The sequence below is a fragment of the Trachurus trachurus genome (genome assembly GCF_905171665.1).
Source record: "Trachurus trachurus genome assembly, chromosome: 11".
Lineage (NCBI taxonomy): Eukaryota > Metazoa > Chordata > Actinopteri > Carangiformes > Carangidae > Trachurus > Trachurus trachurus.
This window is the reverse complement of record NC_139904.1, coordinates 1,583,454-1,596,074: the sequence shown is the minus strand read 5'-3', so window position 1 is coordinate 1,596,074 and position 12,621 is coordinate 1,583,454. Positions and strand designations below refer to the sequence as shown.

The 12,621-nt window shown below is 44.7% G+C and overlaps 2 protein-coding genes across 2 annotated transcripts in view; one reads left to right on the top strand and one right to left on the bottom strand.

Moving 5' to 3' along the window:
- Nucleotides 1-3,477, top strand: part of LOC310993785 (uncharacterized protein) — a gene marked incomplete at its 3' end in the record, with an annotated part of 95,599 nt that extends 92,122 nt beyond the window's left edge. Inside the window, exon 2 of the mRNA XM_083982265.1 lies at nt 877-3,477. Within this exon, the coding sequence (XP_083838391.1) occupies nt 1,219-3,477 (2,259 nt within the window). The 5' untranslated portion in view covers nt 877-1,218. The remainder of the gene's footprint in view (nt 1-876) is intronic.
- Nucleotides 1-12,621, bottom strand: part of LOC310993699 (scavenger receptor cysteine-rich type 1 protein M130-like) — a 149,963-nt gene that overhangs the window by 15,568 nt on the left and 121,774 nt on the right. Inside the window, exons 15-16 of the mRNA XM_083982132.1 lie at nt 5,598-5,912; nt 5,227-5,508 (exon numbers count right to left, since the gene is read on the bottom strand). Of these exons, the coding sequence (XP_083838258.1) occupies nt 5,227-5,508; nt 5,598-5,912 (597 nt within the window). The remainder of the gene's footprint in view (nt 1-5,226; nt 5,509-5,597; nt 5,913-12,621) is intronic.

Below are 12,621 nucleotides of genomic sequence, written 5' to 3'. Positions count from 1 at the left end.
GATGGTATTGTGTCAAGACATCATGTCAATGTTTTAAGATGCTGAACTGTTTCTTCTAAGGTTTTTTGGTCACTGTATTAAACTCTGACATTACAGTTGATTTATTCCTAGGTGATTTTAGGGATTGCATCACTGTATTATTTTGCTGATTTGTGTTGATATTGAGCCTTATAGATTTGATTTTTTCATTGAAGAAGTAAGCAAATTCGTTGCATTTTTCTGTGGAAAAGAGTTCTGAAGCTATCTCTTTTGGGGGGGGGGGGGTTGTAAGCTTATCAACCATAGCAAACAGAGCACGAGTGTTGTTGATGTTCTTATTAATCATTTCAGTAAAGTGTTGCTGTCTAGCCTTGAAGAACTCATGGTTAAAATTACAAAGACTTTGTTTGTAGAGGTCATGGTGGATTTGAAGTTTAGTTTTTCTCCATTTACGCTCAGCTTTCCTGCATTCTGTTTTCAGAGCCTTTACCATCAAAGTGTTCCTCCATGGTGTTCTCTGTCTGGTGACATAGACAGCAGTTCGGCAAACTCATCAAAGAATTTTCCTGGGTATGTTGGTGGTCTGTAAATAATTAGGAGGAGAACTTTTGGATCCCCCTTTACTAAAAAACAGAGATATTCAAAAGAGCTAAAATCACCAAATATAGTTTCCTTGCACTGAAATACAGATTTAAAAATGGCAGCAACTCCCCCGCCTTTCTTACCACTTCGACACTTATTCATAAAACTGAAATTTGTTGGTGCAGCCTCATTGAGAATGGTAGCACAGCTACATTCAGTCAGCCATGTTTCACTAAGAAGTAAGAAGTCTAGATTATAGGTCATAATGGTGTAATTTACTAATGAGGATTTGTTGGCTAGTGATCTGATATTAAGTAGAGCTAACCTTGTGGAGATAACAGGAGACACTGGTGAGTTTCGAGGCTGACAAGCTATACTCACTAGATTGGTAGATTTAATTGAACCCTTTTTATTTCTCACCAGTTTGATCACTTTTCTGTTACCCGTTGTTATGATTGAATGTTATTACATGTTTGACCGCTAGGCGGCAGTACTGGTTAGTAGTCAGCTTACCGTACCATATAACGGAGTAGAGCAAGACTGCATGAAGCCACATGTATGTTGTTGAGAACGTGAGACATTAAACTAAGTTACTTGCTATCCACACGGCCTCATCCTTCGAACACGAACATGACATGGTACCAGGAGTAAACTCGAATGGGCGACATGGATTTAAAACCACCGGAAAGTTTGAAACTGACGGGGAATGTCGACGAGAACTGGCGCACCTTCAAACAACAGTTTCACCTTTATGTTGCGGCTATGGGACTCGAGGCGAAGCCAGAAGCAAGAAAGGTAGCGCTGCTGCTAACGATAGCAGGGCCACAGGCCATAGAAGTATTTAACACGTTCGTGTTTGACAGTCCTGAAGATAATGAAAAGTTGGATGTAGTGCTTAGTAAGTTTGATACTCACTGTTCTCCGAAGAAGAACGAGACGTACGAGAGGTACGTGTTTTGGTCTCGTACACAGCGGCAACATGAGCCCTTCGATAGCTTCCTGACAGACTTACGGCTAAAGGCGCAGTCCTGCAACTTCGCGGCGCTGACGGACTCCATGATCCGGGACCAGATCGTTTTCGGCGTGGAGGATAAAAAGGTCAGAGAGAGGCTACTACGGGAGATGGAGCTGACGCTGGCAGGAGCCATTAAGATCTGCCAGGCCAGTGAGCTGTCCCAAAGGCACGTGAGGACGTTCAGCGAGATGTCTGCAGTCGCCTCGGCGCAGAGCGACAGCGCGGCAGCAGTTGGAGCAGTGTCGTATCAGCGGAGACGGCGCACACAGACCCGGCCTGCACAGCAGCAGGAGGACGTGATAATAAACTGCAAGCGCTGCGGCTCACAGCACAAGCCTAGACAGTGTCCAGCGTTTGCTAAGCAATGCTCCACTTGCCAAGGCAAGAATCATTTTGCTAAACAATGCTTCTCCAAACGGAAAGAGGGGAAGAAAGGAAAAACTGTAAACTTAATAGACGAGCCTGATCTAAGTGACACGTTCTTTGTTGGAATGGTGAATTGTGAAAGTGAACAAATAAATAAGCCAGACAATGTAAATGATGTCACTACAGAAGATAAGTGGATAGCTCCTCTAATGATAAATGGGACTGTAGTCACCATGAGATTGGACACTGGTGCGAAAGCAAATCTCATAAGCATGTGTGATGTGAAGGCAATGAAAAATAAGCCACAAATAAAAAGAAAAGAATCTGGACTGAAAGACTACAATGGGCGGCCAATCAAATGTTTGGGCACATGCAGGTTGAATGTCACAGTTAAGGGAAAAGTGCACCACCTATCCTTCTTTGTTGTGAATGAGGGACGTGAATCACTTCTGGGTGACAGAGCCTGTGAAGAACTGGGGCTTGTGGAAAGAGTGTATGAACTGATATATACTCCAGGTAAACACCTAGTCCTTGCTGATGCCCTATCCAGAGCAACTACAGGCGACAGTGTGAGTGCAACAGACGAGGACATACAGTGTCACGTGAACATGGTGTCGGCTACACTGCCTGTGTCTGACACAAAGTCAAGACAAATAGCTGAGGCCACAGCAAAGGATGCTGAGCTACAGCATGTCATGAAGAACATGGATGAGGGATGGCCAGCTGGTTCATGTCCACAATTTTACCATGTCAGAGGTGAGCTTAGTACTGTGGATGGTCTGCTGTTGAAAAAGGTCAGGATTGTTATTCCACGGGCTTTGAGAATGGACATGTTGCACAGGATACATGAAGGCCATCTCGGCATCGAAAAGTGCAAAAGGAGGGCGAGAGACACGGTGTTCTGGCCCGGACTGAACAAAGACATTGAAACACTTATAAGTAAATGTGAAACATGCCAGAAACACAGGAACAAGCAGAGCAAAGAGCCTATGGTGGTAGCTGAGGTGCCAACAGCACCATGGCACAAAGTAGGAATGGACTTGTTTCATCTCAGAGGTAAAGACTATTTAGTGGTAATGGATTACTACTCAAACTTCCCTGAGATGGCGCTACTAACAAGCTCAACATCAACTTGTGTCATAACACATGCTAAATCTATCTTCACCAGGCATGGCATCCCACACACCGTGGTGAGCGACAATGGCCCCTGCTTCAGCAGCAAAGAATGGCAGAAGTTTGCAGAGCAATATGATTTCAAGCATGTGACGTCAAGCCCACACTATGCACAGTCAAACGGGCAAGCTGAAAAAGGAGTTCACATTCTCAAGCAACTCCTAAAGAAAGCAGCTGACAGTGACTCGGATCCCTATCTGGCTTTATTGAGCTACAGAGCATCATCTCTTCAGTGCGGCCTATCACCAGCTGAACTGCTGATGAAGAGGAAGCTACGAACAACTTTGCCGAGTCATCAAAACGACAAATTAAAGCAAAAAATCACTCAAAGATTGAACATAAGCTACGACAACAGAAAATGATGCAAAAGTCATTCTATGACAGAACAACCAAGCATCTCCCTCCACTGACTACAGGGTTTCCCCCAGAAAACTGGTTAAGCCCGGTGGTAGGGTGGCACCGGCGGCCCATCGGCGGGCCACCGGTGCCCAAGCGTGTTTTTTGTGACAGGGGCCTGACCCTGACCGATGGCAGGGCCCTGTAGGGAACAGATTCATTAATGGAGCAGTAGCATTTAGCAGGTGTGATTCCATAAGGCCTTAAGATCCATGTTAAAAGTTGACTACACCTACTCCAAGCGAACCTGAGTTAAGAAGGTCCACAAGAGAAATCAGAAAGCCTGATAGACTGAACTTATAAACAAAGAAAATGCAATATGCATGTTAAAGATGTTAAACAAAATGTAGGCTATATTGATTGATGTTGTGAATGTGTTCTAAATGGTCTAGTGTTGGCTTAGAGATGAGTTATGCAATCTGATATTAACTGTTTATACTGCTTATGTGTTGCAGAGTTATGCTGAATGTGAAATGGTTGAAATAACTGACACAGCTAATGTGATGATTCATGTTAATGCATTTTACCTTAGAAAAGGGGGGATGTTATGATTGAATGTTATTACATGTTTGACCGCTAGGCGGCAGTACTGGTTAGTAGTCAGTTTACTGTACCATATAACGGAGTAGAGCAAGACTGCATGAAGCCACATGTATGTTGTTGAGAACGTGAGACATTAAACTAAGTTACTTGCTATCCACACGGCCTCATCCTTCGAACACGAACATGACACCCGTCACCACAGGGATTGAGAAAGCTGCCTGAACTCCATAGGGCCCTGACTTTTCCTGGGAAAGAACATTCTTGATATCAGTATTGCAACCTGGACCCGGCACATATCAGTCAGACTCAATGATATGATGATTCAGAGACTCAATGATATGATGATTCTGACGCGGTGGAATGGGAGGGGGTGGACGATGTGGGGGGTTAATGGGGGAAAGTATGAGACCCTGGCGTGGTGTTAGTAGGATTCCAGTAGTGACGAAGCTCTTCATCCTGTCAGGGAAATCCAGAAATGGGGAGTCAAGACTAGATGAAGAGAGTTGGGGGCTGGATGGAGTCCGGGGGGTTGAATGTTGGGAGTCTCCTGTTGGGGCCGGGGGAGACTCCCCCTTTGGGGCTTTTGGGGCTAAGGGAGATTTCGCCGGCTTCATAAAAAAAAAAAAAATGCACATGGCCAGGCGGAGGGTTAGCAAAACAGTGGAAAAGCGACCAGACTTGTAGACTAGTTCCTCTTTAGGAGTAGCTCACAACCAGGTAAGTAAACATGAAAATAAAATTTTGTGTTTATATATATATATATATATATATATATATATATATATATATATATATATATATATATATACAGTATATATATATATATATATATATATATATATATATATATATATATATATATATATATACAGTATATGTATATATATATATATATATATATATATATATATATATATATATACACAGTATAATATATATATATATATATATATGTATATAACATCTAATGAAACATCTTCTTTATCAGCTGAATGGCATCAAAGTATGGAAGTTGATTTGTTGACTAAAGACGTTGCGATATTAAATGTCTTGTTTTCAGACCTTCATTTACTCACATACAAAAAGAACATGTCACTAAACGTTTCTGCACCACAACAAAGGAAGGAGACACTAAACCTGACTGTCACTGGTGATGTCACTGAAGGACTTACCTGAACAGGTGATCTCCACGGTGGAGGAAGAGGAAGTTGAATGTGAACACTCCCACAGGGTAGATCCAGACAGAACACAGTCAGTGTCGATCTCCCACACAGACCTCTCTGAGGACTCCTCTCTTCTTCTTATTGAAACAGCAGAGCCACAGTCCAGATCTCTACAGGCTACAGATGATGCCTTCAGGTTCCAGGTGAAGCTGTCCACTGGTCTCCACTCTCCTAGTTTCAGCTGCAGTTCACCTGCACAGCGACTGGCTCCTCCCACCAACCTGACAGGCTCTGAACACAGAGAAGAGAGTGAAGAGTAAAAGAAGTGAGTTTAATTAAAACAGAAATGAAGCAAATCCAACCTGTAGCTCCACTTGTACCTGAGCAGGTGAGTCCAACAGCTTTGCCAGGTGAGCAGCTGGTTCTAGTTGAGCCTGAGCTTCTACAGTCCAGGAGAGCTGACTCGTTGCCTCCACACTGGAACTCTTTGGTCCACATTGGAGCCTCCACTGCTCCATAGAGCGCCCCCTGGAGGACTGAAGGAGCCCCACAGCCAAGCTCCCTACAGACCACCTCTGCATCCTGCTGGTCAAAGTCATCTTCACACACTGAGGACCACCACTGGTCAGACTGGTTGGACTTGACCTCCAGTCTGCCTGAACACACACTGGTCCCATTCACCAGCCTGACAGGGTCTGCAGAGAGAGACACAACATAGACAGGACAGATTATGCACTGCTGATGTTTGTATCAAAAGAGTTCATATATCATGAAATATTAGAAAACAAAGAAATTCTATATAGAATCAGATGTTCAGCAGCAGTGACCACCCCCATATAGTCAGAATGGTATCTTTTTTCATACGCAAATTGTGCGACGATTTGACAACAAGGTTGGCAGAATCAGACTCAACAAATCAACAATTCAGGGTCTATCCTATAAACACTGTATACAGTATATATACTGTATGTATACACAGTATATATATGTGTGTATATATATATATATATATATATACAGTGTATATATATATATATATATATAAAATTCCCCATTTGTCAGGACTGGCTCATTTTCCTGACAAACAAACGCGGAGATGAGAAGGTGCCGGCAATAATCATATTTATTGTACAAAGTTTAACCAATCAGTATTGAAGGTTATCAGTGGTGAGTGCGGGTGCATGGATGGATATGTAGGTGTTGTCTTTGCATTAAAACCAAGAGGACAGTCGCAGCGGGGGAGCTGCAGGACGCCAGGCCATGAATGGGATGAGAGAGAGAGCTGGCTCAACCCCTGGCACTTTCTGAAACACACCTCTTTCAAACAATGTCAACAACACAAACACCTTCAACTCATCTTTCAATATTCCCTCTTCCAACTCAATCTCATAATGCTCCGCAATTTCAAGCAACTCCTCTTTCTTACACGATTCCAAAAACACCGCAGAGGGCGCATCATAGAAAGCTGACAAATCACCCATATTCACCGTAGAGCCGGATCCACACCGCTATGCGCACTTAAGCAGACAATGCCCCCCAGAGCGTTCCCCTCACTGCCTATCCAGAATCTAAACTCAACCCTGGTCTTCATGTGGTTCTGCAGTGGGCTGATTAAGCACAAAACCAGCGGGGACCACCAGCGGCGACCCCACGGAGTGCCCCCGAGATGATTGCTTGCGCAACCAACGCTAGCCGCTCCCCACAACACTACTGACAAAAAAAACAAACAGACACAATCCCAAAGGAGACAGTGCCCTTCGCCTAACGGGAACCTCCAGAAAAAATGCGCATCCAGTGTATCACCTACCCTTCACAGGTGAACCAAGACTCGGACGAGCCCCCATTTGTCAGGACTGGCTCCTGTTCCTGACAAACAAACGCGGAGATGAGAAGGTGCCGGCAATAATTAGTGTGACTGCTGGAAGCAGTCACACTATTGTTCTTCTGTTTGGCCATTTTCTTCCGCCTTTTTACGGTCTTCTTCTAGTCCTTCATACTTTGTGCTATTTCAACAATTCATATATCAAAACGTGCAGCTTTTTTTTTTAACTTTATCGGCATTACTTTTCTCTTTTTAACTCTTTATACTTTTTAAAATATTTAACTTTTTCTGATTTTTTTCAGCTTTATAATGTGTGTGTGTTGCGTCTAACGAGCAGAGCTAGAGTGGTGCTAGAGTGGAGAGAGGCAAAAAAACATTCTAGAGTTTTTCTGGCTAAACTGTCAGCATGGCCACAAATTAAACTCTAGACAAATTCTTTTCTCCAGTTTTGTAGCCACACTTGTCTTCTGGCTAAAATTCTGGTCAAAAATGCAAAGAGACTTAGATAATAATTTAAAATATTTTTTAAATGCAGCCAGGGAGCTCTCTGCTCTCATTCAGCCCAATGCATTTTTTTTTACAGCAGCAGGAGAAGGAGCTCAACTTTGTAACTTGCTGTTAAGTGCTTTTTAATTCATTTTAATTCACCAAAAAATAGTCACAGGTCACAAAAAAGTCCTCTTCTTACTTGGTGTGGCTAATTTATACTAATTTCTTTTTATTTTAAGCATGATTGAAAAATCTCACATTCATCAAAGTCTCAACCTCTCTTCTCCCCAACTCTACTCTAGTGTAGTGGTTAAGGTGGCTGCTTGCCAACCCCAAGGTCACTGGTTCAAATCCAGGTTGAGCACTCTTGTTATGAATTCTACTCCCCTCCATCACCCTCAATTGGTTACAGGTGGTCGTTAAGAGACGCATTAATTGCTAGTGCCACAGTTTGTAACTTGCTGTTAAGTGCTTTTTAAATCATTTTAATTCACCAAAAAATAGTCACAGGTCACAAAAAAGTCCTCTTCTTTCTTGGTGTGGCTAATTTCTGCACTTTCCTTACCTTTTTTTTAAGCAGGAGCCAGTGATCCTCTTATTAAAGGTTTTCTTTGCCCCTCACATACTGTTTCTGCCTGTAGCCTAGTGGTTAGCTTGCTGAGCTGGAGACCAGAAGGTTACTGGTTCAAATCTTGCCTCAATAACAATTATAGTGAATTATTTTCCCAGTCGTCCTCTGTTGACTTCTGATAACTTGCTTCATGTTGAAACTGCTGCTCTCAGCCTGAAATTCACAGACATTTTCATTCTAAGTCATTCAAGCTTGACTCTCAAGCTTTCTTGGTGTTGACACAGTGTGTTTCCAACAGGTGCAGCTTGTTAACTTCAGAGTGAGAAAAGAGTGCAGCTCATCAACAGACAACAGTCTTTGCAACTGTGTGTACACTGTGGCCTAGAGGCAAAGTCAAAGTCTTCTGACCATGAGATTGTGGGTTCAATTCCTACCTTGGTCAACCATTTGTATGGTCATCACTGCTTGCACTATTTTCACGAAAGTGTCCTCTACTTACTTGTTGTGGTTAATTTCTGCACTTTCCTTACTTTTTTTTTTAAGCAGAAGCCAGTGATCCTCTTATTAAAGGTTTTCTTTGCCCCTCACATACTGTCTCTGCCTGTAGCCTATTGGTTAGCTTGCTGAGCTGGAGACCTGAAGGTTACTGGTTCAAATCTTGCCTCAATAACAAATATAGTGAATTATTTTCCCAGTCGTCCTCTGTTGACTTCTGATAACTTGCTTCATGTTGAAACTGCTGCTCTCAGCCTGAAATTCACAGAAATTTTCATTCTAAGTTTTCATTCTAAGTCATTCAAGCTCATTCAACAGGTGCAGCTTTGGGGTCGTTAACTTCAGAGTGAGACAGAGTGCAGATCATTAACAGACAACAGTCTCTGCAACTGTGTGTGCACTGTGGCCTAGAGGAAGAGTGGAAGTCTACTGACCATGAGGATGTGGGTTTGATTCCGACCTTAGTCAAACATTTGTATGGTGATCGCTATTTGCTAATTCTGCAACAGCGTTCAGCTGCTTTCAGCAGTCACACCATTTCCATTCTTGGAAATGCTTTTTCTAGTCATATTTATTGTTCAAAGTTTAAGCAATCAGTAGTGAAGGTTATCAGTGGTGAGTGCGGGTGCATAGATGGATATGTAGGTGTTGTCTGTGCATTAAAACCAAGAGGACAGTCGCAGCGGGGGAGCTGCAGGACGCCAGGCCATGAATGGGATGAGAGAGAGAGCGAGAGACGGCGTTCTCCACCCGGCTTTTACGGGCATGGCCACGCCCCCCCCTCGGCACGCACACCGGAGGCCCATGAGTAATCCTGAGGGAGAGGGAGAGACAGGAGAGCGAGAGGTCACAACACACACAACCACTTGGGGTTGTCACACCCCCCCCCCTTAAAGGGCAACTTCGGTTTTTTTCAACCTGGGCCCTGTTTTCATATGTTTTTCTGTAGATGTGAGTGATGGATAATATTTTTTTTGAGGTGGCTCCAGTATTGAGCCGGGCAGGCAGCCTGCAGCCCAGCTGATGCTCTTGCATGGGGCAAGTGGCTCCCGTCAAAGTTCGCCGTAAACGAGCATTTTTTTCAAACTGACAGGCTCAGATAGTTACAATGAATGTCCGACAACATACTAGAAAGGAGAAATTAACGTATTCAGGGTTTTTTCTGGCCAAAATTTGGGTTGAGGCGGCCGCAGGGATACGTATCTCTCCCTCCGGTCAAACGCCCCGTCCTGATCCACATCCACTGCAAAGTAAAGGTGCCGCCAGCTGTAATAGTGTAACATCCGCGTTTTTACAGCTGATTTTAGGATGAAACTCTGAACATAAATAATAAATTACCATGGAGATCTATCCGGGTTAAACAGCCACCTTTGTAGGGAGGTGGCAGACAGGAGAGCCCGGCTCGCTACAGTAGCTGCAGCTCTCCGTCTCCGTCTCCTTCTCTCTCTCTACGCTCTGTGCCGGTGGGGTGTGTTTACACTCAGCACCAGGTTTGAACGGAGCGGAGTCTATGAGCCCCAATGAGCCCCGCCCCCGCAGGCACACAAGCAAGCCGCGCATCAACGGCATCTTGCGGTCTGGCCCGGAGATGAAATCAAACACACCCCTCCTGCTGCGGTCGAGTTGAACCAGCTGAGCTTCCATACCGTAGCCTACATTGAGTTTCAATCAAGATTCCAGCGCAGCGGCAGACAATTTCAGCGAGGCCGTGCCAACCACAGGGTCTGGTATGTTGTCGGACACTCATTGTAACTATCTGAGCCTGTCAATTTGAAAAAAATGCCTGTTTATACCGCGAACTTTGACGGGAGCCACTTGCCCCATGTAAGAGCGTTAGCTGGGCTGCAGGCTGCCTGCCGGGCTCAATACTGGAGCCACCTCAATAAAAGTGTTATCCATCACTCACATATACAGAAAAACATAGGAAAACAGGGCCCAGGTTGAAAAAAACCGAAGTTGCCCTTTAAGACGGAAATTTTGCGCCTTCCCCAGCTCCTGCTATGTTGTGTGCAAGTGTGCGAGAGGAAAAGGCGGTGGAGGTAACCGTCAGTGACAAGTCTGGGTTTGAGCTAGGGGTGTGCATTGGCACTGCCCTCACGATTCGATTCGATTACGATGGTTACACCCCGCCTTTCCGAAGCCCCGCCTTTCCGACAATAGACTTCCATTCATCGTAATAGCGGGGTTTTCTATTTTTTCTAAAGACCCTGCTACTCCGAAAAGGCCAGTGGGGGAAACCCCCAGTGCGCAGTGCGCATTGATCCTTTTTTCCTTTTTGGGGTCAAACGGATCATGTGCATAATTAACTGCAAAACAAGCAAATACTTCATATTAATGACATATAATGTTCATTATGCTTCTAGCCTGTCTAGCCTCTACCTGGTCTTTTTACTAAACTTAACCAACTCTTCATTGCCTAAGCCCAACCAAAGCATCTCCCTCAGTCAGCTGTCAGCACGAGCGGCGGCTGCAGCAGCCTCGCGCCCCTGTGAGCTCAAGCCGGGTTCAGCTGCAATCGAGCGGAGCAGGGGGGGGAGAAAAAAAGTGTATTTCTATTACTGTGTGGAGATCTCCAACAACGGAGTCGGGGAGAAAGCAAGTGGGACAGATCTGCCCAGTCCCTGAGCAGCGCACGTTTCACAGACAAGCCGCAAAGCAGAATGTAAACAACGTCACGCGGTTCAGCACCTTGGACAGCTGCGGGGGGGGGGGGGGGGGGGTGTCGGAACAGCGGTGTTTCGAAGTGGAGGTATTTCGGAACAGCCGGGTGTCAAAGTAGAGGTGTGTCGAAATGGAGAGCTGTCCCCGATTACGATTCAGCAGGTAACGATTCGATTCGATTCGATTCGATTCGATTCGATTCTCCGATGCATTGCGATGCATTGCAATGCATCAAAATTCTACTGCACACAACATGGCAAATTTTTCATCAGTCATCAGTCAACAACAGATTTTATCGGCTGCTATGTATTATCACTCTCCTGTATCTTTGACATAAATGTCATAAAATAAAATAAAATTGAATGGTACAGGTATTGGATATGGGATTTTCAAACCTGAAAAAGAAAACATAAATCACTTCTAGGGCTGCCCCCAAAAATTAGCAGACCAAAATTTCATTGGTCGATTGGTCGCAGGAAAAAACAAACAAACCTTTGGAGCCATGTCTTGTCAATATTAACTCAAAATCAATATGACTTAACTATATGAAAGACTACGGGGCTTTTATTTTGAAGGGCCCGATACAGGAAGTCGTGACACTTTCTGTTGTGGTTGTTTTTACACGGCACGGCAGGTCTCTCTCTCTCTGCATCAGAGACCCCCCAGCCTGAGCTCAGTCACTCACCCTCCTCTACTGTGTTTATTGGTGATAACGGGCATACTGCCTGTAGTAGCCTAACGGTAAAACCCGACCGGCTTGTTGAGTCTCGGACCCAACACGGCCGGACTCATGAGCGTTAATTAATTAATTCTCGACCCGACCGCGGGTGAAAAAAAAAAAGGAAAAAGAAAGCCAGCGGCAACACTGCTACTGCTGGTGCTGCTGCTGCTTACTTAGCCTGTAGCTACAGGCTGCGCATGTCGTTGCTCCGGAAACGCCCCCGGAGGTAATTGAAACTTCACAACTTTATTTGAGGCCAGAAAATAAACAGTGACATAATCGATTATGGCACGTTGCCGCATCGATGCTGAATCGTGCATGTCCCGCATTGCAATGCATCGCCGAATCGATTATTGTTGACACCCCTAGTTTGAGCCTTTCATCATAAAGGCGCGTGTGTCCTTGGTGGGCAGTACTGAATGTGTTCCCGTGAGAGTGTTGCGTGACACGGGGGCCCGACATTCTTTCATTGTGCAGTCGGTGCTCCCTTTTTCCTCTGATACGCAGTCTGGAGATTTCATTGTGATGCGGGGGATGGAGCTTGGCTTTGTTCCCGTGCCACGCCATGAGGTGGTGTTGGATTGTGATCTGGCTAAAGGTGTGTTTTCTGTGGACGTGCGGCCTGAGTTGCCTTTGCCAGGCGTG